Here is a 26338-nt window from a genome sequence, read left to right on the forward strand (position 1 = left end):
CATTATCATATATGTTTTGCTTTCTTAATTCCTACACGCAAATGCAAAATTCAGAAAAAAACACAAAAAAAATCATACAAATAATTTTATTAAAATTAGGAACAAAAGTATATACATCCAGGTTAAGTGAGATTGACAGAGGATCGAAGAGCTAGATTGAAGAGTAAACATATTTTCTTGTATGCTTACTTGAACAGTCGTTATCATATCTTCATTTAATTCTAAAACAAAATACAATCAGCTAAAGTTAATACCTGTTTTAAATGCAATAATAATCCTACTACTGTGGTCCGATAAGTACCTACTTAGCATACAAAAGAAAAACGAAAATGTTGGAAAAGTGGTGATTTATTTCTGAACGTAGTCCCCTTTTAGCTCGACAAACTTGATCCAGCGATGTTCCAACTTCTTTAACTCTTAACGTCTGAAAAACACGTTTTTTTCGAGGTCAGCAAAGTAGTCTTCCGTGGCGACGACGACCCACACCCTTATTCAACTGAAATTTCTGTCCAGTGCGTTCCTTTTTCAAGTTTGGAATCAAAAATAAGTCGCACGGGTCCAAATCTGTTTCTTCGAGGTCAGCAAAGTAGTCTTCCGTGGCGACGACGACCCACACCCTTATTCAACTGAAATTTCTGTCCAGTGGGTTCCTTTTTCAAGTTTGGAATCAAAAATAAGTCGCACGGGTCCAAATCTGTTTTTTCGAGGTCAGCAAAGTAGTCTTCCGTGGTGACGACGACCCACACCCTTATTTAACTGAAATTTCTGCCCAGTGGGTTCCTTTTTCAAGTTTGGAATCAAAAATAAGTCGCACGGGTCCAAATCTGTTTTTTCGAGGTCAGCAAAGTAGTCTTTCGTGGCGACGACGACCCACACCCTTATTCAACTGAAATTTCTGTCCAGTGGGTTCCTTGTTCAAGTTTGGAATCAAAAATAAGTCGCACGGGTCCAAATCTGTTTTTTCGAGGTCAGCAAAGTAGTCTTCCGTAGTGACGACAACCCACACTTTTATTCAACTTAAATTTCTGTCCAATGGGTTCCTTTTTCAAGTTTGGAATCAAAAATAAGTCGCATGGGTCCAAATCTAGAGAATACAGTGGATGGGGTAACAGTTTGTAGCCCAATTCGACGGTGGAGGTTTGAGCCTGTGCGTTGTCATGGTGAAAGGGCACTTTTTCTTTCCGGCCGATAGTCATCTTATAGTCTTCGTCATCTTCGGAGCACGTTAGCCGTGCCTTTTTAGACTGTTCCTTGGTCACTGGTGTGTACCAGTGAATCCACGTTTCGTCGACAGTTATAAAATAACGTAGAAAGTCTTTATGATCACGCTTAAAGAGTGTCAAACACTGCTCGGAAGTGGTCTCACGGATACGCTTATTGTCCGGAGTGAGAAAACGAGGCACCCACAGCTTTCTCACGCCCAACATTTTATGCAGAATATGACCCACACAGTCTTTTGAGATGCCTACTGCTTCAGCTATTTTGCGCACCTTAAGTCGGCGATCTGCTAATACGAGATCGGGGATTTTTGTCACGTTATCCTCCGTGGCAGCCATTTTTGGGGCCAGGGTCGGATTTACATGTTGAACTCTACTAGAAATTAATATTTCTGGCGCCCTACGTCTTGGTCTCCCCCTCCCCCCTACCCGCTTATAACCAACCAACTTTTGGCTTTACCAAAAAACCAACCAACGACTGGTAATATCCTTTTACTTTACTTAAAATTGTAGTTTCATACTGAAGCTTAGTACTGACTTTTGTAATCGTTCTAAAACGGTACTCCAAAATATGGACAAAAATAGTGTCTCTAGTTATTCAAGGTTTAATCTTAGAGCAGATGCATCACTACGGCATGAAGGTTTTTCGTTCCTCTCATTCTCTATTAGTTTCAAAGATTCTGTAATTGCCGGCCAATTTTCTTTCAGAGCTCGACAAGCATCGTTTCTATCTAACCAAGGTGTTTTAGATAGGCTTTGAAGTACCACAGAGCATTTTGGTTCAAATAAAGCTCCCATGGATGTATTGAACTTATGAAAAAATTGTACAGTTCTTGAAGTAGACCAAAAAAGAAACAGCAACCACACATGAGCTAACGGCCACAGATCCTACCAGATTTAAGGAATGAGCGCCACGTGGGACATACTCAGCCTGAGGACAGTTTTTTGATTCTGGTTTGAACACCTGAGTCCCTGCCATAGGTATTACTGGCATTGTCATATGACTAACCACGGTATTTTGTGATATCCAAATCGAATTTATCGCAAACATCGATAATAGCATTTACAATCTCTTCAGCTTTGTGTCCGATGTTAAGACTTTTTAATATTTTTGTGAAGCTTAGACTTTTATTATTTTTGTGCACACCTCGTATACACGGCCGATGTATATTCTTTCGTACCACCCTGCGATGTCTCCACAGCGAGCAGGTACCAACCCAAGGGAGGATCGTACGTCGATCGAAAATCGAAGGCATTCACCCCATTCCATTTTCGGCTCTTGCAAGAAAAGGACGCTAACTCTACTCGTAACATTCTACTTTGTACAACTTTGATTCTAATATAGTTTAGTCGAAAGTGATAGTTTTTTTTTATATAAACGTGAAATACTAATAATATTGCACAAACCAACAACAATTAAACAGTCCGACGTTAGGCAAAAAACACAAAAAGCGTTCTACGGGTATGCCATCTCTAGTTATAATCCTTAGTACCAACGTTAATTGGTCAATATGAGATATGTCTGGAGGGGAGTCTACCATAATCCCAAAATATTTTGCTTCCTTAGCTTCATTTAATATTTGTCTTCGAACATTTTCAGCCATAAGAAGGATAACTTCTTCATATGTTGACTAGGAAATGTATGAAGTTGTACCTGAACCTCCATCGCCATATACCTTCAATTGCTCTGCAGGAAAGAAGTCAAATTCGAATAAAAATTGTAATAAACCTAAAAAAATGCCTTGATCAAACAGTCCTAAATATTCCTGGCTACCACGAAAAGCTAATCCTTTTGTGGATAGAAATTTTACAGCGGCAACAACACGCTTAAGAACATTCCTACAGTTTTTAGTTTCCTTATTTAACTGATCAGCAAGACTTGAACTAAAATGTCCCTTTATTTGACCTCTCAATTTTAATAATTTCTGGTGTAACTTATGACAAGGAGAATTTTCGTGATCTACCACACTTTGTGAAGCATTTTTCCAATCATTAAAACCGGTTGTAAATGTGTTTGCGTTAGCAGAGCAACAACTGAACAATATGCATGATACACAAAACACAGACCCTTTTCTCTGAGAAAATGACGTCCAATTTCTATTTATTATTTCTCCATTTTTAAGTTTACGAGAAAATAGTTTATCAGTTAAATAACAGTCGTTTTTATCTGATGGATAGTGCTGCTTTAATTATGTGTAAGTTGCTTATCAGAAACCGACGTCCGATCACGTTGAAACTCGTTAAACCAATTTTTGTCGGTTGCCATGGAAGGAGAAGAGTCACCGTACACAGCGTACAAGTGTTCTTTGATTTTGCTGCGTGATTTCCCTTTCAAAAACAATAAGGATCGAACCACCAACCTATATTGCCCTTTTTCCATCTTACTAAAATCTGCAGAGACGCCCGGTTTCGGATGAAATTTTAACATTAGCGGTCTACGAGAATGCATTACACGATAGTAAATTTCTTTTGCGACAGTGGCGCCATCAGGCGGTGAGGCTAAGTACTTATCGGACCGCCCACATATAAGGACAATCATTTACTCACCAGCTCCTGCTGTGGCAAACCTCAATATTGGAGAGGGCTTAGACCACCCATACCTATTCCTAGATACCAGTAAAGCTTCATATACACTCCGTTCTTTCAGTCCTTTAATTGTGTACGATTTGGAATAAACTGGTCCAGAACTATGTTCTGTAGGTATGGTCAGTTTAGTCCAATTAGGAAGATGAGTGCCACTTCGTGGTTTATAAGGCCGGAACCATAGATTGTATTCAATAATTGGTGTGTAGCTGTCAACTTCCCAGATTAGGGTGTAAGACGTTTTGGAATTGGCATTTTTTTCTTCGGTTCTTTTGAACACACCTGGATTGGGCACACCTACAACAAAAAACAATGGACTTCAGCTCATATATTGTAACGAAATGGACAACGAGAATAGAAACCTATTCATAAATACATGAAAAAACCAACAAATATAGAAGTAATAAAAGCTGTTATAGTAGTGAAATGCAATTAACTTCTAGTGCTTATATTTATCGATTTTTACAAAGCCTGTGACACAGTTAAGCTAAGCAAAATACTACATGCGCTTAAAGAATGCAGGCTAGATTCCCAGAGAACGGTAGTTCTCGCCAGTGACGCACAACACCCAAACATGCGACACTATATACACGAAATTTTCGATTTTCTAAATCGAAAGAAAGGACTCGCCCAACCATTTTGGTCCAAGGGTTCTCGTCCCCAAAATTTCGAAAATTTAAATTCGACCTTTGTGGCTTCTGATAGTACTAATCATTATCTTTCCAACGCATGTCCAATTTTGAAAATTGGTTATACTATTCAAAAGTTACCTAGCTTAGAAATATCACTAAATTTCTATTTAAAAAGTGAAAAATGTTTGTTTGTATGTATGTATGTTTGAATGTATGTATTTGTGTGGAAAATATAGATATAGGAATTACATAATATACAAAACCTGCAAAATAATTATACCATATATACCTACAGGCAACAACCACTGTCAAATTACATACTAATAGTAATCGCATAAAAATAGAGCATATACAAAGAGACCCAATGTAACTTAAACTTTTTAATGTGGTGCTGGAACATGTTTTTAAGAATTTGGATTGGCTAACAAAGGGAATAAAAATAGATGGAGAATAACTAAACAACTTACGTTTCGCCGATGTTACCTATAGTCATAATAGCTGAGGATCTAGTAATGGCAAGATAAATGGTACATGAACTCGTCGTGGCTACAGAAAATGTAGGTTTAAATATAAACATCTCGAAAACAAAAATAATGACAAATTTGGTACTCAATCAGAACAATGGTAGGCAATGGTGGACAATAAAGAGAACCCGTAAATAAATATAAATACCTAGGACATCAAATTATGATTGGCAGGAATAGTCAGACCCCAGATAACGTAGTAGAAGTTGTAAGAACGAGTGATAGAATGATGTCAGTGAAATTTGTAATTGATAAAGAGGTATTGAATGTTGTGTGTGTGTGTATACTCCTCAAACAGGTCTGGGTGAGAATGAGAGAAGAGCTTTCTATGACCAATTAGGAGACGTACTGAGTGATTCCAGCAGAGGAGAAAGTTATAATAGGAGGTGATTTCAATGCACATGTGGGCCAAGCCAAGACAGGATATGAAACAATGCATGGGGGATTAGGCTTTGGAACTAGAAATGAAGCTGGAGATGACATGCTTGAATTAGCAACAGCATTGGATATGTCGATTGTTAACACATTCTTTAAAAAGAGAGAAACTCAACTTATTACCTACAAAAGTGGACAACATCAATCCCAAATAGACTACTTCATGATAAGAAAAGAATACATACGTGAATGCAAGGACAGCAAGGTAATAGTTAGTGAGACAGTAAGCCAACAACATGAGCTGCTTGTTCTGGACATCGAAGTAAAAAGCGAAACTAAACAAAAATATCGGAGAGGACCACAAAAAATCAAGTGGTGGCTACTAAAAGATGAGAAATAGGGTCTATTCAGGAGAAGAATATTAGAAAAAATATGTTGGAACATGAAAGGAAGCCCTAATACAATTTGGAGAAAAATGGCCAGTAGTATTAGAGAGACTGCTATTGAAATACTTGGGAAAACGCCAGGAAAAAAGTTTGAGGATAAAGAGACTTGGTGGTGGTCAAACGAAGTACAAGGAAAAATAAAAGAGAAGAGAAAATTATATAAAAAGTGGCAAGAAACCAGATCCGACATAGATCTTCAAAACTATATGGTGGCGAAAAAGGAAGCGAAAGTAGCAAAAGCCAAAGCAGAAGCGTTTCAAACCTATACGATCAACTTGATACCAGGGAAGGCGAAACGAAGATATATAAAATAACCAAACAGAAAGCAAAGAAAGCAAAAGGTTTTAATCAGATTAGATGTATCCGAGATGAAAATAATAAAATACTAGTTCACGAAAGGGATGTCAAAACGAGATGGAGAAACTACTTTGACAGCTTATTAAATGAAGAATTTGACAGACAGCCTGTAGAGTCAACGGAGACATTAGCAGCAATGGTCACCAAAATAACAAACGAGGAAGTGGCTCAAGCGCTTCAAGAAATAAAGAAAGGAAAAGCGGTAGGACTAGATGATATTCCTGGGGAAGTATGGAGAGCATTGGGAGTGACAGGAACAAGTTGGCTAGCTAGTCTATTTAATAGAATTATGGAAGTTGGACAAATGCCAGACGAATGGAGAAGCAGTATACTGGTACCTGTTTACAAAAACAAGGGAGATATACAACAATGTACAAACTACAGGGCTATAAAACTGCTTAGCCACACCATGAAAATATGGGAAAGAGTAATTGATAGACGGATACGTGAAGAGACCGAAATATCCGAGAATCAATTTGGCTTTATGCAGGGTGGATCAACAACAGATGCAATTTTCATTATAAGGCAGTTGATGGAAAAATACAGGAGTAAAGAAACAAACGCTCATATGGTATTCATTGATCTTGAGAAAGCATATGATAGAGTTCCTCGAGAGATTCTGTGGTGGGCACTCAATAAGAAAGGAGTCCCTGGTGAATATGTAAAGATTGTGACGGATATGTATGAGGGAGTAACGACTAGTGTTAGGACAGGTGTGGGAGAGACTGATAAATTTCAGGTGAAAGTAGGATTGCACCAAGGCTCTGTGCTTAGTCCGTATTTATTCTCATTAGTTTTGGATCAGATAACAGCGAAACTACAGGCTAACATTCCATGGTGCTTAATGTATGCTGATGATGTCGTGTTAGTAGGAAATAGTGAAAGAGACTTATAACAAAAACTGGAACAGTGGAGACAAGCTCTGGAGGAAACAGGTTTGAAACTTAGTAGGACAAAAACAGAGTATTTGGAATGTTCATTTAAAGATGGAGTTACTACAAATAAAATGGTATCTTTGGATGGTGAAATGATTGTGAAAAGCAATAGTTTTAAGTACCTAGGATCGGTATTACAGAGTAATAAAGAAATAGATGGAGATGCATGCAGTAGAATTAGGGTTGGATGGATAAAGTGGAAAGAAGCGATGTGTTGTGTGACAGAAAAATTCGAATGAAGCTGAAGGGAAAATTCTATAAAACAGCCATAAGACCGGCTATGATGTACGGAACTGAATGTTGGGCAGTGAAAAAGAAAGAGGAACAACGAATGCATGTGGCGGAAATGAGAATGCTTAGATGGATGAGTGGAGTGACAAAGAAGGATAAAATTAGAAATGAGTATATTAGGGGAAGTCTAGGTGTGGCACCAATTGATGCCAAAATAAGAGTGCATAGGTTAAGATGGTTTGGTCATGTTCAACGTCGAGATGTTAATCACCCAATACGAAGAATAGCTGAAGTGCAGATTCCTGGAAGGAGTAGGAGAGGAAGACCAAAGAAGACCTGGGGGGAGACGATAAGGCAGGACATTTTGGTAAAGGGAATTAACATTGATATGACCCAAGATAGAATTGAGTGGAGAAATGTAATTAGGGAAGCCGACCCCGCATAGGAATAAGGCAAAGAGAATGATAATGAATCAGACCCATGAACTGAAGAGAAAAATTGGTCTTGGGTGGAAAGCATATGGAAACTGAGTTGCCCACATGTCTGAAGAGAAAAGTATTTGATCAATGCGTCCTCCCAGTTTTGACATACGGAGCAGAAATATTTACCGTAACAAAATACTCAGCTACCAAACTGAGAGTCGCACACAGAAGAATGGAACTAACCATGTTGGGAATAACTCTGTGAGACAAAATAAAAAACGAAGAAGTGACGTAGGAGACGAGACAGAGAAGAGAGTGAAGGAGAAGAACCAGGGTGAGTGCACGACGTCATGGAAAGGATAGCCAGACTAAAATGGAGGTGGACAGGACACATTGGAATGAAGATGAGGGAAAGACAAGAGAAGCATCGATCGACCACCTCTAGTCTACACGATGGGCTGACTATTTAAGAAGGCTAAATAAAAACCGGATGAGAGCGGCGCATGATAGACTGAGTTGGAAACACAGGGAAGAGACCTATGGTCAGCAGTGGACGTTTGAGGCTGTATGATGATGATGAAAAGTTGTTAAAAGAATTTACCACGATGCAACACTAGACATTAACTCGTACACTGCCGCCTCGGTCAATGTAACCGAGAAAGTAGCTTTCACACAAGCGAGCGCAGAATTTTTTTTCATTTTCATACCAGAGACCCATTTCCCCAAATTTCTCAATATGGTTGACGTAAATTTCTTTCATAAGACTTCATTTACCGTGGAAATCTATTTCTGCGCATCTTGGTCCAAAGAATGAACATTTTTTCCCATCTGGAATATATCACCGGGCCTGAACGTAAAAAAACATACAAAACACTCTGACAGTGAACGAGTTAAACAGGGAAGTAACATTAGCAAACTCGTGAATGTTCCAATTGAGATTTTTTGCTTTATTAAAAACGAAACATACCTGAAAGTTGTATGGCTAATTCTCCTTGACCAAGTTCATTGATTGCCCTGCATGTGTAAATGCCGAAGTCGCTTCTCTGTACATTTCTTATTAATAGTGTGTGCTTATCTCCATCTATCATAGGAACTACTCTGTTGTCCAAATGGACAGGAACTTCTCCCTTAAGCCAAGTGACCGTGGCTTGGGGGTCTGACGAAACTTTACAGTCGATCTGAACCCTGTGTCCAGGAGCTGTGTGTATCCAAGACCTTGATGTCAACATTTCAGGTGGATCTACAAATAAGTGATTTAATAATGCTAAATAAACAAATATTGAGGATAATAAAAAATAATATACCTAGGTACAAGAGAATAAACGCAGAAAGTCAAAATTAAAAACAGTTAAAGTATGCTTGGCCAAACTAACAATTGAAAGAGAAGTTTGGAAATGAAACAAAGAAACCTCAACACTACAAAGATAAAAAAATTGAAGAGAGGAAGGGCGAACGTATAGTAAGCAGACCAGGCAAATGAACAGGGCACGACAAATATACATATACATATACAAATCCCTCGGGGAAAAAGAAGATAAGATTAAAATGAAAAAACTGAAACTCAAAACGTATCAAATAAAAGTAAAAAAAAACAAAAAACAAGAAAAATGATGAAGTAAAAATAGGAACTTTTAATGTGTGAACAGTGGGGAATATGCAGGAATTAGTTGACCAGATGAAAAAATATGAAGTAGATATGTATTTTAGCATGTCAGGTAATGAAGATGGAAACAGAAGAGAAAAATAGAAAATAAAAACTTCATTCTGTACTATTCCAGAGAAAATAAGCAAGAAAAAAATGAACTGCACTTAAAATTAGTAAAAAACTAAGAAACACAGTCATGAATTTCAGAGCAATTAATGGAAGAATTACTCTCCAATAGAAGATGCAAGTAATGAAAACAAATTCGACTTCCAGCTTCCATGAACAACTAGAAGAGGCTTGTGAAAACGCACCAAGAAATGACATTCCGATGATAATAGGAGACTTAGGAAGTCTCCTAATGGAAGGATGAATTAGGATGGATTGCAGAAGAAACAGGCATGGATGACTGGATAAAAATTAGAACAAAAATTGATTATTCCGAATACAAATCGAAAGGAAGAAATATAGTGTGGAACTTAAACCGATGGAGCGAAGCTTGATGTAGAATTGTAATGGAACAGAATTATACAAGTTAGCTTCGGTGACAAGCACACACGTTGCCAGTAGATATAAAATTTTGACAAAAAGTGTAACATAACATGGCTTCTTTCAGGCCCAAGAGAAGGCAATCAGATGGAGAATGTAGGTACCTACTTACTTCATAGAAAATGGCCAAGACTAACACAAGATGTCAAATCAGGAGAGCAAACGTTGATGCAGATTACATATTCTTATTATCAAAATAAGAAATAGAAATAATAAGAATACAAACTCAACGAAATAAGAAACATTTTGGAATCTTAACAAGCTAAAAACAGAAGCGCTAAACAATAAATACGCAGAATACAGCAAAAAACTATAAACAGTCGAAACTGAAGATATAGAAACTGACTAGAGCAACATCAGAACAAGAGTAGCAGGTAGAACAATAGGATAAAGGTAAAAGACTGAATCAAAAGAGTGCTTAGATGAAAAATGTAAAGCTAAACACATAGAGAAGAGACAAGAATGGATGACTGGATAAAAATTAGAACAAAAACTTATTATTCCGAATATAAATTGAAAGGAAGAAGTATAGTGTAGAACTTAAACCGATCGAAGCGAAGCTTGATGTAGAAATAGCCAAGAAATATCTAAACCCCTAAAAAAAGAAGAACATGATATTGATTAACAAAAGTTTATATTCACTTACATATAATATTTAATTCTATGGAGGCTTTGGCTGGTTCTCCAACTCCATTGTTAGCTATACACTCATAAACGCCAGCCATTTGTCTGTCTGAAGCCGTAAATTTAAGTATTTCTCTATGATCTATTAATTTTAGTTCTTCGCCCTAAACATTAACAATTTGTTATTAAATATTTAGTGATGACGATTTCAATAAAATATGATGATTTGGACCTCACCCAATGGATTAACAGACAACCAATTGATCATGTGCTTATCTAGACATTTCTCTAACTTAATGGATATTTGCACCTACCGAAGCACCAACATTGATTCAGATCACTTTTTAGTTGGTACAAAGGAGAGAAGCACCAAAACAACCCGCCACAATATTAAACTCGTCAAAAGTTCGCAAACACTAGAAAAGTTTCAAAATAATATCGAAACTAAAAAGATAATTATTGAGGATCTAACAACTGAAACAGTGGGAAACGTGCAGGAACAATTATTAAAGATGCAGCAAATAATCTAGCACTTGAAAGATCACCACCACGCAATGACTGGTTCGATCCTGAGTGTGAGGGCATTAAAACGATGTAAATAAACTTATGCAACAAAGAAGAAGTCGAAAAGAGCATCAAAATTATAAACATCTTCTAATTTTATATAAGTACGAAGAGAAGTATTTACATAGAAGAAAAAAGCGAGCTTTTCAAAATGGAATATTGGAAGAATTTAAGACGTTAAAAAGGCAAAACAAAACCAGAAAATTCTATAAGTCTCTGAATAAAGAAAAGAGTTTAAACCAATGCTGAGAATATGTAAAAATAAGAAAGGACATAGACTCAATTCAAAAGAGGACGTATGACATAGGTGGGTGGAACATTATAAAGAGAAACATTCCATCGATGTTGAAGATGAAAATCCATTTTCTCCATGAACAAGAACCAATACCTATACCATTGGAACCTCGTTCAATTAGACAATAAAACATTAAAAAATAACTAAACTGCGGTATCGGTATACCTACAGAACTTCGTAAATGTGAAGGCTTCTTACTAATCAAATAAGTACATAAAATAATAATAGGTGCTTGATATGAGGAACAAAAACAAAACCTGGAAGATTAGTGTACTTACTGGAATTGTATCAACAATCTATACCTTTGACATTGTGGATAAATTATATACCTAGGCTCCCTGATGGCCAATGACAACTCCATAACGAAAGATATCAAATCCAGAATAGTACTGGGAAACTAGTAAACACAGGAAAAGTAGAAACTTAAGCCAAAAACCAAAAATATCAATACACAAAACTCTGATACTGCCAGTACTGACAGTTGACTCTTATGCCCTCCTATTCTAGATGAATCCTGATGACATTACAGCTGGTGGGACGTAGACGGAGGGCTAGGCCACAACTGAGAGGTAAGGATGATGTGAAAATACATGAAAATAAAGTACAAGAACATGCGGGCAATTTATATTGTTACTGATATTGATGCAGATATAAATATGAGCCTCACTGTGTATCTTAATAAACCTCAAACTTATTAAATGATAAAATTTAGAGGGTAAAACGCTTACTTTGCTGGACCATGTAATGATTGGATATGGAATACCTTCCCCTTTACACGACATCCTTACTTCTTCTCCTAACCTGACTTGTAAAAATCCCGTTGGAGGAAAAGGTTCTACTGAAGGTGAATCTAAAAGAAAAAACGAAAACGAAATGAAATAAATAAATAACTTATATTATAATAACTTACAATCACTTTTATTTAGCCCATATAGACGGAGGGGCAGCGCTGAAAAATCTCTTTGAATTTACTAAAGCTAGATATTTCAGAGTTGATTACTGTAAGTGTGTAGAGAAACATACTGCGGTCGGTCAAGCGAAACGTAGAACAGGGGTTACTGAGAGGGTATCAAAGTTACTTTCTTACGAAGGTAATTAAATCCATTTACTAAGGCTGAAAATCAGTACACACATTCTAAATTAAATATAAATAAAAGTTATTATAGTCGGTCAGCTGTATGACGGGACAGAGCCGGTCGGTCGGCCCCAACAATCGATTGAGGAAATGAAGCATTTTGGCTCGCAATTTTTTCGTCCAGCATGGATTTACTTGACATTTTCACAGACGGTAGGGAATAGTCCAAGGATCATTTTCTGTATCATGCCGCTATCATAGATACGCTAAAACCTTGGGGGTGGGAACTTTTATTACATTTTGACCATGTAATTCGATGGAAAAAAATATTCTAAGAAAAAAAGGTTTTTTTTTACATTTTCTTCGTAAAACTAATATTTTTCGAGTTATTCGCGCTTGAAAATAACAGTTTTTCGACGAAAAAATAAACTTTTTTAGAAAGTTTTTTGAGAATACCTCGAAAAATATGCATTTAATCAAAAAAACTGTAGATATCACAATTTTATCTTTTATCAAACCAAATTCTTTTCCAATAATATCTGAAAGACCAACACAAACCGAGATAGGGCATTCTAAAGGTTAGCTTTTTTCGTCAAATGCATAATTTGAAATAGTCAAAGCCAAATAATGGGAAAAATTTGCATTTTTCGAGGAAAACAAATAATCTTTTTTCAAGTATACAATTAGACTTTAAAAAAAATAATAAAAAGTTTCTAGCATGAAAATTAAGCCACTTATACTCTTAAGGAGTTTGACCTATTTAAAATGCCTAATTTTGGAAAAAAAAGTTTAAAGAAAAATTGATTTTTTGCAATTTGGTATTTTTCACCTTTTACTTCAAGATATCTCCGACAATACTGAAGATACGAAAAAAATTATAAACTACTAAGTTGTAGCCTTTTTAATGACTAAAATTTCCCTGTGCAGAGATTTTCATTACAGTAAATAGTTAGCCAGATAGCTGTTTAAAACCTCTATTTACCAGCAAACACCCCCTTATTCGAGCCCTTTAAACCCGCCCCAATTAAAAACTAAGGGATCTTACGGAATTTAATTTACACAGTCTTATAGCTCTTTAAAAATCCTACAAAATCATTTTTGAAGAAACTTTTTATGGCCAAAAATATATAGAATATATTTCGAGGCATTCTCAAAAAACCCTCTAAAAAGTCGATTTTTTCGTCGAAAAACTGTTATGTTCAAGCGCGAATAACTCGAAAAATATTAGTTTTACGAAGAAAAGGTAAAAAACATTTTTTTCTTAGAATCACACTTTTTCCATCGAATTACATGGTTAAAATGTAATAAAAAATTCCCACTCCGAGATGGGGTGGCAACCACTCCCAAGCTTTTAGCGTATGATAGCGACATGATATAGAAAATGATCGCTGGACTATTTCCTACCTTCTGTGAAAATTTCAGCCAAAATGCTTCATTTCCTCAATCGACTATTGGGGCCGACCGACCGGCTCTGTCCCGTCGTACAGCTGACCGACTATAATAACTTTTAATTATATTTAATTTAGAATATGTATACTGATTTTTAACTTTAGTAAATGGATTTAATTACCTTCGTAGGAAAGCAACTTTGATACCCTCTCAGTAACCCCTGTTCTACGTTTCGCTTGACCGACCGCAGTATGTTTCTCTACACACTCACAGTAATCAACTGTGAAAAATCTAGCTTTAGTAAATTCAAAGAGATTTTTCAGCGCTGGCTCTTGGTCTAATATGACCGGTTTCGCAGCAAACTTAAATGATGCCGATACAAGGTATATCGGCATTCATTTAAGTTTAGGTACTATAACGAGATCTGATGATGTTTTGTATGTTATAGAAAAAGAATCCGGTCGTCGGGGGCAAATAAATGTGATTATGAGTCCTATTACCGAGTGATTATTACCTTTATCGGCATCATTTAAATTTACTGTACCGAGACCTGATGATACTTTAAATATTATAGAAAGCGAAAAAGGTCGTCTGGTGTAAATAAAAGTGATTGTGACTAAGTCTATTTGTTTATTTCATTTTACTATGGACTCACATTTGTTCCAATTGAAGCGCTTATTGTATAAAGGGTATAAGTCCACAATACTTAATTTTGAGAAAAACGAAAAAAACTATTTAGTTTAGAAACTTGATGACCTATCAAATTTTGTTCTACAGATGAAATGTAGAAGGAGACTAGTATAGTGACATGTGTGTGTGCTTGTTTTTTGGCTTGGATGCAAGTTCATTTGCCACCAGTGACATGTGATACAACAAACTTGGCTTTGAAAATGATTAAGGCCAAAAATTCGTTTTAACAGGCTGGGACTTGATTCCTTTATACAATCAATGAATAAAAGATGAAAAAATGCTGCTTTTCTACAGTTAAATAATTAATTTATTTATATAAAAAAAAGTTTATTGTTACAAACAAGACCTAAAATACATCGTAAGACTAACTAACGTAAGCTAACCGAAGTAATAAAATAAACGACTCTGTGAACAAAATGCCACAAACGATGGTGGCGCCACAATAATTATTGTATAAAGGTAATCAGTCCCGGACTAGTTACCTTAATACGCTCAACAAATAATATTTTATCGTGCGATATTTCGCGGAAGGTGAGAGATACAAATTTCCTTTATAGACTCAGCGATCCGTCGACGTTGGTTTAACAATTTTAATTTCGTACAGAAGTGGACTTATTGCCTTTATATAATAAGCGATTCAATTTTTTGAGGTAAAAATATTTGTCCCTTAAACAAAAAATGTAAACAATGACTTACGTAATACTTCAATGGCATGTTTCTGTTTTACTGGACCCCATGGTTCCGATCTTAGGATCTCGCATGTGTACTCCCCAGTTTCGTCAGGTTGTACAAATAGTATTTCCAGGGAACCGTTTTCCCACAGCAAGTGTCGGTCTGGAGGAGTCAATGATTCGTTAGCGCTGTCTGCTATGAGATCTTCATCTTTGTACCATCGGACGGATTTGGCATGTGCTTCATCTAAAATAATCAGTTTTAACATATATCTTAGAGACTAGAACTTTTACTCAAAAAGATATAATCTACTAAAATATAAAGGAAAAGATTCCTCTCATTGGCTGTATACCATAATAAAAAACTTACTAAGGAAATAAAACTTCACTTGTAGGTAGATAGTATATAAATTTATTAAATTTTTTTTTCTAAAAAGATCAAAATTGGATTAAAGTGGATACATCACTAGTACAAAAAACACAAACGTTTTCGGACCAATCAGTCCATCATCAGGTTGAAACTTCAGATCCAAAGTAGTTGGAACTAGCTACATAGTTAGGTCGAAAGACCTTAGTATTACAAGAATTAGGCCATTTCGGTTACAACAATGCCGACAATAAGCCGATGTTAAAAGAATATAAAAATATAATGAGACTATAATGGAGTCTTCATCTTGGCTTCGAGCATCTGTCGGATGTATGTCATAGAGTCTGTCAGCTTGAAGCCAAGATGAAGACTCCATTATAGTCTCATTATATTTTTATATTCTTTTAACATCGACTTATTTTCGACATTGTTGTAGCCGAAATGGCCTAATTCTTGTACTAGTAAGGTCTTTCGACCTAACTATGTAGCTAGTTCCAACTACTTTGGATCTGAAGTTTCAACCTGATGATGGACTGATTGGTCCGAAAACGTTTGTGTTTTTTGTACTAGTGATGTACCCACTTTAATCCAATTTGGATCTTTTTAGAAAAAAATTTTTTTACTAAATTTATATACCATCCACCTACCTCTACAAGTGAAGTTTTACTTCCTTAGTAAGTTATATAATCTACTGTTAATAAAATAGCGAGACATGAGTCACAAATAAGAATGGGTTATGGAAAAAACATTTTATTGTGAACTGTACCAAACCTGTGAGAAGCAAATATCATAAAGGTAATTAAAATCAAAACATTGAGATCGGTAGGCAATATTTAAAGAATGAAAGATCTACGGATACTGGGAATAAGAGGATGGAGAATAATGGTCCTAAACAGGAAATGCTGAAAGGATATTTTATTTTATCCAAGATAGAAATTGAAATACTAATAAGTGGGATTAAACAAAGAAATGTGTGCTTTACCTACTTTTTTAACTTTTTTGTAAAACAACCAAAATTATTGACTTACCCCAAGCGGGGATTTTGCAGTTACTCGAGCGTGTCAAATTATCACATGGGGTAAATCTTGTGCCATGTAAATGTATCACTACATATTGGCTCTTAATACAGGGGAGTTCCTTACGGGGGGCCGAAAAAAATCTATACGTAGAAAAACTCGAAATCGTCATATTAAGATAAGGAAGTTAAGTACATGCAAAAGAGTGGGTAAGTTAAGTACAGTGGAACCTCGATAAGTCCGGTTATCTAAAATCCGGGTTAGTCGGAGAATATGGTAAAAATTAATAAAATACGGTATTGCAAAAACATGAAATACATATGCACAGTACATCTAAATTAGGTACAGTGGTATACAGTATTGTTTATTTCTTGGTAAAAAACTTAGTCAAAGTAAAAAATGTCTATTTTGTCTGACGAAAATCGGTCCGGGTTAGCCGGATTTCCGGGTTATCGGAGGCCGACATATCGAGGTTCCACTGTACATATAAAAGAAAATGGGGAGTCACGAAAATTTCACAAATAACGAGATTATTTCGCGAAATGAATGTCAGATCGAAAAACTAAAAAATACTTGTTTAATATTTTTCGAAAATCTATCGAATGATACCAAACACGACTCCCACGGAGAGGGGTGGGGGATAAATTTAAAATTTTAAATACAATCCCCGCGATATTTCGCGAAATGAACATCAGATCGAAAAACTGCAAAATACACGTATTTAATATTTTTGAAAAATCTATCGAATGGCACCAAACACGATCCCCCACGGGGGTGGGGTGGGGGATTACTTTAAAATCATAAATAAAAGCCCCCAATTTTTATTGCAGATTTGGATTCTTGACATAAAAATAAGTAACTTTTATTTGAGGCATTTTTTCGGATTATGGATAGATGGCGCTATAATCGGAAAAACGTTTGTTTGAAATAGAAAATTAAATTAAAAAATTCAAAGTCCCCCATTTTATGGAAAACTTAACTTTTTTACTTTAGGACCTACTCTTCACTACCCAATAGGTCCCCATAACGCTCGAGTAACTGCAAATTTAGCATACTTTCCTCCCCTACTATCTACTATAAATGGATGAGCTTTTACCTTGGACAGTTTATCTATAACTGTTAACATTTTTGAAAAAAGAATAACCCAAAAAAATTTTATCTTATACAAATTTGGACGAAATAAATGGAATAATAAATAGGTTGTTCCATTTAAAATTACAACATTACTGTTCACTTCCGGTATAACCGGAAGTCACTTGTTTGTGAAAATATTGTCAAAGAAAAAGAAAAGAGAATAAATCTTTGTTCAGCGAAGTTGTGGAAGAATTGATTTATTGCAATATCGCACTTTTAAAGAACAATTTCACGATTTTGCGAGTGTTTTGGATTATTATCGCTAGATACCGGACAGCCAAATGCTCCCTGTACTATGTGTAGAATTACGACATTAATATAATTGCTCTAGTAATGAAAAATATGAAATAAGTAATTAATAATTTGAATTAAAAAACATCCTTTTATATTTTTTTTACCGTATTAATAAAAAGTTATTTACAGTAAATCCCTTTGATACAATTTATGTACACTGCAAATTTTATGTGGAAATGTTTATTTAGGTTAGCAGTTTTACCTTTTTACCCCAGCATTAAAGACAGTAACTTTAACAAGGTTATGAAAAGATTTAGATTTTCGAAACATATTTTTTTAATATCCCTAACAACACACAACATTCCAGGAATGTACTACCAAAGTTCTATCAATATTTGAATGTCCTGGACATTTGGGGAACATTCGGTGAACATCTGATTAAATTATTCCTGGAATGTTACCATAAGACATTCTGTGAACATACTACCAATGTTCCTATATGTTCATTTTCAAATTCACGGCGCATGTATTTGTGCATGGTGCTTAGAGAGGGCATCACGTGACTAAAAACGACCAATGACCTCACTTCGGACTTCGGCCTCGGCGCTTCGGCTTCGGCCATCTTGGCCTTGTCATGCATCTTCATCTTAGCTTTGGCCACCTTGCCGTGCGTGATCGTTGTTTGTTTTTATTTGTGCTTTTTAAGAATATTTTTTTAATTCGGATACTTTTATAATAACTTTAATAGTATTATTAACATAGTGCATAAAATCAGTTGGAGTAGCAGAAGCAATGTAGATAAAAAATCTGCAGGAATAGCGTTTCAAAGGTTAGTATGCAAATATGTAAACAAAGGCATGCCCCTATTTCAGAAAATATCCATTTATTATTTTAATAATTGCGAATAAGCCACAAACTTGCTTATTCCTAACTAAAATAGTAAATAGAGATAATAACAAACGATTATTTGTAAAATTAAATTTTTTTTTGCGTTTTTGCTAATGTATGCCTTTATAAACAGGATGGTAGACCACACACTATAATAGTACCAACTAATGAATACACAGTATGAATAGTATAGTCGGTTTGCTAAACTTAGTCTCAGACACAACTGGCTAGTGATTTTAGTAAATAATTTTGACAATTTGGTAAAATTGGCAAAAAAATAGTAACTAAATAGTTACGCCCGGTTTCATAATCAGTTAAAGTGGACTTTAAGTTTTAAGTTGGTACCCTTGTCAATGCAATTCATATGGGTAAATGTCAACGTTAAAGTGAACTTTAGTTAATGTTCATTATGAAACCGGGCGTTAGTAATTTTGGCAAAATTGGCCAAAAACAAAAAAATTACCTACTTAAATCACTAGCCAGTTGTGTCTAGGGAAACGACTAGGTATACTAATAAACAATTTTTAAGCTGCTTTTTATAATATTTTGTGAGTTCATTAATCATATTTTTTATTTAAAACTAAAATTTGTTAATAATGCTCAGTATTTTGTATTTTTAGCTTTCCAGAAGATCCTGCGAAGAAGGCATGAAGTATTGATCAGATTTGTTAATAGAGCAGTATGTTCAAAACATTTTTAGAAAAAGATATTGACAGAACTTCACTTTCAACTGTTCGTTTGAGAGACCGTGCTGTTCCAATAGCTTATATCACACAGGTAATATGCTTAACCCAATTAATAATACAATTACAATATACAGTTGGAAAAATTAAAGAATAGGGCTTTTCATTTACAGTCATTTGTTTCGAGCTTCCGTCATATGTCGTATAATCCGTGTTGTATTAATATTATACACAGATTATATAACATATGACAGAGGCTCGAAACAAATGACAATCGATGAAAAGCCCTATAGGGCTTTGTTCATTGTCATTTGTTTCAAGCTTCTGTCATGTGTCACATATATTAATATATCTACGTCATACGTCTTTGGTTTGTATCATTGGTTATGTCAATAACGTATGACGTAGATATATTAATATTATGTGACACATGACAGAAGCTCGAAACAAATGACTGAATGAAAAGCCCTATAACCATGAACGATCACATCAATCACTTATTTTGTATTTGCTGTCTTTTTCTATAAATCACAAACGTTTGATAGAAAAAGATCATCATCATCATCATAATTGGCTCGACAGCCTTTTCTGGGTCTTGGCCTTGTTCCAGGATTCTTCTCCACTATGATCTGTTTCGTGCTTTTTTTCTCCAGTTTTTTATTTTTAAGGTTTTTATATCATTTTCTATTTGTTCTAAAATAGAAAAAGATAGCAAATACAAAATAAGTGATTGATGTGATCGTTCATGGGTATAGGGCTTTTCATTCACAGTCATTTGTTTCGAGCTTTTGTCAAATGTCACATAATATTAATATATCTACGACATACGTTATTGGTATATACAATAATACAAACCAAAGACATATGACGTAGATATATTAATATTATGTGACACATGACAGAAGCTCGAAACAAATGACAATCGATGAAAAGCCCTATTCTTTCATTTTTCCAACTGTAATAGATACCGTTGCTCTTCATTATCTACATCAGAGATCTAAGTTGACATTGTTGCCCAATTACAAAAAATTTTTGAATTCATTTTAAGTCCAATATATCACATAATTATTGCGAAGTAGATTATACAAGAAAACAGATTAATATTGCATGTAAATAAATAAAAACATCAGAAATAGAAAACAAGAATTAGGTTATAATCTTAAGTTAAAGTAAATAATAAAAACAATAAATATAATAAAACAAAATACTTATTTGTTTGTGAAAAAGCTATTTCTTTGTGGCATTTTTGTAATTATTGTAACTATTTTAATGGGGAAATAAGCCACAATTTACTTGAAAAAATAACTTTATTATGGTTTCTACTTCCACATCGGACGTCGTTGTCAAAATACAAAATGTTTTATTATTTTCTTTATTAAATATTATTTAATTTATTATTATTATTTCTGCATATTATTACCTGTAAATATTTCTTCTGATTGTTAATTGTAAAGGATAGAAAAATTACCATTTATTTTATTTTATTTTAGAATCAGCTGAGAGAAGTGGTCTACAAAAAACCAGGAAGGAAATGGAATATGTGGCTATGAAAGGCAAAAGAAAGGTTTACAAAGCAAATGTGACACATTTTTTTATAGGAATATCAGTAAATTACATTAAAAAAAATGTATGAAAAGATTTTTTACAATAAAAATGTTTATATTTATCAAGGATGTATTATTTGGTATGTTATTAAAAATGTTTTTCATCTCCTGCAAACCTCATGAAAGAAGATATAGGAGGTATTGTCACATCACTGACGATATATTTCAGAGAATGTCTAAAAAATATACTGTGAATGTTCAAGGAACGTTCGTAGACATTCATGGAATGTTCCAACAAGACATTTAGTCTAAAAAATATACTGTGAATGTCCAAAGAACATTCATGGAATGTTCCAACATTCATGGAATGTCCCAACAAGACATTCAGTCTAAAAATATACTGTGAATGTCCAAAGAACATTCGTATACATTCATGGAATGTTCCAACAAGACATTCAGTCTAAAACATATACTGTGAATGTCCAAAGAACATTCGTAGACATTCATGGAATGTTCCAACAGAACATTCTAAGAATATTTAAAATGCTGACACAGCACTTTCCTGGGACTTTCCAGGGACATTCGTGTGCATTTGGGGACATTCCAGGAATGTTTTCAATGTCCTGTGAGTACCTTCTAGGAACATTCCTGGAATGTTTTGTGTTATTAGGGATCTACTTGCAAACAGAGGTGCAACCAGGATAATCCTAAGGGGGGTTACATCTACTTGATGGTCTCTGGGAGGAGTGGGGGGTATGGAATAATAATGGTGTTAGGTGTATAGAGCTCAAAAGGGGGGTTATAACCCCCAAAACCACTCCCTGGTTACGCCTATGCCTGCAAAATATTTGTTAAAACCGGATTGGATATACCTAGAATTTAATGTGGTTCTAAACAGTGAACATATATGCGTAAATATTTATTGAGTTCCTCATAGCATGTATTGTAGGTAAATAGTGAAAAAAGGTCGCACAATATAAATCTAGACCACAGCCCAAGAGTAAAGATCTTCCTGAGGGTTGTAAGTTTGAAGTTCGAAACATTGTATATGTATTAAAAAATGAGTGAAAAGAAAAAACATGTTCTTTACGGTGTTAAAAAAATTAAAAGACAGCAACACATTTAAAATTTCCGGGGTAAGTATCTGGATAGTTTTCAAATTGATTCGGTTTAATTTCACACTGGAAGAGAATAGAAAAATTTTTTGTGAAAGAGCTAGTGTTGTCCAGAAAGGAATCGAGTTTTTAAGAAACTATACTAATGTTAAAAAGAACACGCTTCATTTATTTATTTAGATGAAACGTGGATTTTTGCTAAAGGTGGCATTAAACGAATGTGGCAGAACGAGGGTATAAAATTTATAAAATACACTGATACTGAGGAAAAGTGACAAACTATATCGCCTGTAGATGGAAAACATGGTTTTGTTGACGGAGCAAATTTTGTGTTGTCATTAAAATCAAAATCGGTTGATTATCACTATAACATGATTACGGTGATGTTCCTGAAATTATTTGAAGAATAACTGATTAAATTTACATGAACCATCTGTCATAGATTTGGAAAACGTCACATTCCTAGACAGTATATATAAAATAAATAAATAGTTCGCTATTTCAAATATTTCATTTTTTCAGGGTTCTTCTAAGGCAAAATTACTACAGTTGACCAAAACAACTGAAAAACCTAAAATATTCATAGTAGACAAGATAATACGTACCTAATTTTGGACATAATATATTAAGACTGCCCCTTTACCATTGTGAATTCAATCTCATTGAACATATTTGGGGAATGTGCAAAACTACGACAAATATTGTTGTAGAATGGTTTTTTTTTGGAAAAATTCAGAAAATAAATTTATATCTTGGACCACAAGATCATAGATTTTCTTCACCCTGTATATGACCAAAAATTGTATAGAGTATTATTTAGTTAATAAACAGTGCTTTTGCGGGGAAGGTGAAATCGTTAATGTGGTTTTCGTTAATGGGTTTTTTGAAAAGATTTACAGACAATGGTTCGAAAATATTGGAAAATGCATGTTACTTCGGGTTGTGAACATCAATAGGATTTTTGTAAACAATTCGTAGAAGGTTTAAAACGATAAACAAATTTTATTGAGTTTAGAATGTAAGGCCTTTTGTTTAGTTTTTTGAAAAAACGATAGTAATTTGATGTCTCAGAATTTTTACAAAATGGAAAGTTGGATATAAATTAAGTTGGTTTTTCTTAGGAAAGGAAAGTACGGATGTGTGGGTAGAGACGTAGAGAGGTTGTTTTTGATAGGTAGAGAAAGATCGATGAAACGGATGAGAATGGGAAGTCGGAATTTGAGAGAGAAAAGATGGTCACTGTGTGATAAATCTCGGGAGAGAGCAGTCCAGTTTTTGAAAAGTGAGAAGTCAGTGTAAAGTGGTGAAATCGGCCTTTGCGAGCATAATCAAGTTGAATCGAAATTGTTGACCGGTTGAGAAGTAAAATTTTCTTGTGTCCGAGGAAGATTCCTTTGTTCTGTCTAGAACGGGTAGCTGATTGGTAGATATCTATTTGTACACGATATCGAGCAAGGAGAAAACTGAGTGGAGAATTCGAGCGACTCCTGGTTTTGTTTGTTTTTGAAGCAGTTTGGACGAGAGGGGCCTTTTTTGCAACATCAAAAGAGTACGTATGGGAGAATCAAGGACAACGCAATCTGGGAAAAGAAGGAGTGAAGAAACAAAAAGGTTAGTCAAATCATTTGTCGAAACGGAGAGAGCTTGTTTATATTCACACCATACACGCCCATTTTTTTTTTTTTTTTGTATTGAACAGTTCTATAACTCAGTTAGTCATCCCAACTTTAAGTAATCAATTCAAAAGGAGAAAAGTAAATTTTATTAAATTTAGTATGAATAAACAATAATTTATTTAAATCATTTTTTTTTGTTAAAACAAGGAGACATCAGAATTAAAGCTTGATTTATTAAGTAAGAAATTGTTGCAACAAATTTAGATTTTAGTATTTTTTTTCAATTCTTATTTATACAGCATATTGGATAAATAAATAATAGATTACATTTATATGATATTGAATGTGTTTAATTTCCCTGTTTTATCCTGGAAGGAGTAAGCAACTAGAGATACTAGAAGCCACAAATCAAAGGTATTGCATCGAATACAAAATTAGCCCGGAGAATAAAGTTTACTAGAAAATTTAATTTGAACTTGGTTTTGTTTTACATAGGCAGTAATTAATTCAATTAAGAATTTGCTAATCAATCTAATAAAAGAGATAAAGTAGAGCATAACAATATATTGGACTCAACAGAGCGGACCGTTAAAGTCAAAGTTATCCCTGGTTTACAAAAGTTGCAAATTCGTGAAATATACTATAATATAAAAAACTTACCATTAGATAAAGTATTTAAATGACAAGGTAACAAAACGGTGTTATTTTCTTTTGCTTTAACAGTCGTAGGGTGGCTACTGAAGTCCGTAAGATCCTCACAAAAACCAGTAATCACCACCTGCCAGAACACTATCAATCCAATACACATTTTCATATTAAAACTAAGTTCTACGCACTCATTTAATGCCATTTTTAGATTTTCGTACTCTTAAAACACATCACACATAAAGACTTTAAAAAGCACAGTCCGAGAAAAGAAAAGAAATACAATTAACTATTTTCTTTTTGTGCGTCTTGAATAGCCGTGAGAGTTAGTGAGAAGAACGGTGGTCAATTACTGATTACTGGGGGCACTGAGGGCCATGTATTCACTTTAAAATAGTTGTCTTCTCAATTAGGCTTTTCTCAATGGATTAACTCAATGTTGTAGACCGTTGAATCTTTGTTAATGCCGGTAATTACTTGATTGAATTACACACGCTGCTCTGATGTGCGCTTTATGGCTTTATGGGGGATTTGGAAGGTGTTTCTGTTATTAATTTTAGCAAGTTATTAGTTTTGTATTCTGTTTAAGGGAAAATTATTGAGTTATTTAACTTCTTGTTACACATGTTCCTGTAATAGTTTATTTGGAAATTTCTGGACTATTTCTATATTACTTTTTTACACGTACGCAGAGTCCATAAAGATCTTAGTTCTTGTTTATAAAGTAAGCACTTATTCCATATAGAAGAGGAATTTGTTACAATCATGCACTACATTTTTTTATATTATGCCACATTGTTCCATATTTTTTAACATGAACTTTTCAGCATAGTTAAGAATGTAAGATTATACCAAGATAGTTTGCTGTATTTGCATATGACTACTACTACTACTACCCAAAAAAAGACCCCACAGAAAAGTCATGTATCTAAATCCATCAAAAATCAATGACTTCCAACAAAAACTAGAAGATGCTCTTTCTGTAGACCAAGTAAATAATGACCCTGAGAGCACTTGTATCTATCTCAAAGATAACGTAATCGAGGCTGCAAAATAGTGCAAAAGACTGTGAGGCAGCGGTTTCCACTGGTCGTAAGCCACGGATATCCGATAATACGTGGACTGTGATTCAACGTAGAAAAGAACATAAAACTATATACGGAACAAACGATGAATACAGAGCGTTATCGAGGGAAATCAAAAAACAGTGCCGCAAAGATCAAGCTGATTACATCTCTTAAATATGCAAAGAGATAGAGGAACATGGCTGTCGAAATGAACCGAGGGACTTATTCCAGAAGATCAAACTCCTTACCAGAGAATTTAAACCTCAAACGTGGTCTGTAATAGATAAGGAAGGTAATTTAAAGACCGATACTGATGAAATATTGGAAACATGGCGAAACTGCTGTGGCGAGCTGTATAAAAATAACGAGGTATCAGCAGCAAATCAGAGGCCTTCTGACTACCCTAGAGAACCTACTGTCTTACTCGATGAAGTCAAAGATGCAATTAAATCACTAAAGAGAAATAAATCCCCAGGCATTGATTCAATACCATGTGAAATACTACAGTTACTAGGTGACAAAGGATTACATATCATCCATTCTATCTGTGTCGCTGTTTGGAATTCAGGAAAATGGCCATCTGATTGTTGTACCTCAATTTATATCCCACTACACAAAAAAGGAACTACTACCAGATGTGAAAACTACCGCACACTGTCACTAATAACACATGCTAGTAAAATCTTGTTGCATGTTATTAAAAACAGATTAAAAACCTATCTACATTACCAAATACCCCAGGAACAAGCGGGGTTTGTAAAGGGTAAAGGTACAAGGGAACAAATCCTGAACCTGAGACAACTCATTG

At 34.8% G+C, this 26338-nt stretch overlaps 1 protein-coding gene and 1 long non-coding RNA gene across 3 annotated transcripts; one reads left to right on the forward strand and one right to left on the reverse strand.

Annotated features, from left to right (window-relative positions):
• Positions 1-69: 69 nt before the first annotated feature.
• Positions 70-24906, reverse strand: LOC114330665 (hemicentin-2-like). The gene is made up of 7 exons (XM_028280071.2): positions 24479-24906; positions 15247-15468; positions 12125-12246; positions 10560-10701; positions 8690-8962; positions 3765-4097; positions 70-221 (listed from the first exon to the last, which is right to left on the reverse strand). The coding sequence occupies exons 1-7, from the start codon at positions 24666-24668 to the stop codon at positions 73-75; spliced, it is 1431 nt and encodes a 476-aa protein (XP_028135872.2). The 5' UTR covers positions 24669-24906; the 3' UTR covers positions 70-72.
• On the forward strand, positions 18620-21209 carry LOC126892193 (uncharacterized). 2 transcript variants are annotated; one of them, XR_007700721.1, is made up of 3 exons: positions 18620-18801; positions 19481-19637; positions 21034-21209. It is a non-coding gene; the product is annotated as an uncharacterized LOC126892193 (long non-coding RNA). The 2 variants fall into 2 exon arrangements; XR_007700720.1 differs by lacking the exon at positions 18620-18801 and having other exon boundaries at positions 19395-19637.
• Positions 24907-26338: the final 1432 nt, after the last annotated feature.

The sequence above is a fragment of the Diabrotica virgifera genome, chromosome 9 (assembly GCF_917563875.1).
Source record: "Diabrotica virgifera virgifera chromosome 9, PGI_DIABVI_V3a".
Taxonomy (NCBI): domain Eukaryota; kingdom Metazoa; phylum Arthropoda; class Insecta; order Coleoptera; family Chrysomelidae; genus Diabrotica; species Diabrotica virgifera.

Bases quoted from the DNA above. Each gene is read 5' to 3' on its own strand.
- LOC114330665 (XM_028280071.2), bottom strand. From the start codon at position 24,668: ATGGCATTAAATGAGTGCGTAGAACTTAGTTTTAATATGAAAATGTGT. The intron at 15,469-24,478 runs GTAAGTTTTTTA...TGATTATTTTAG, and splicing joins TTTAAATACTTTATCTAATG to ATGAAGCACATGCCAAATCC. The intron at 12,247-15,246 runs GTAAGTCATTGT...TTTTTCTTTTAG, and splicing joins ACATGCCATTGAAGTATTAC to ATTCACCTTCAGTAGAACCT.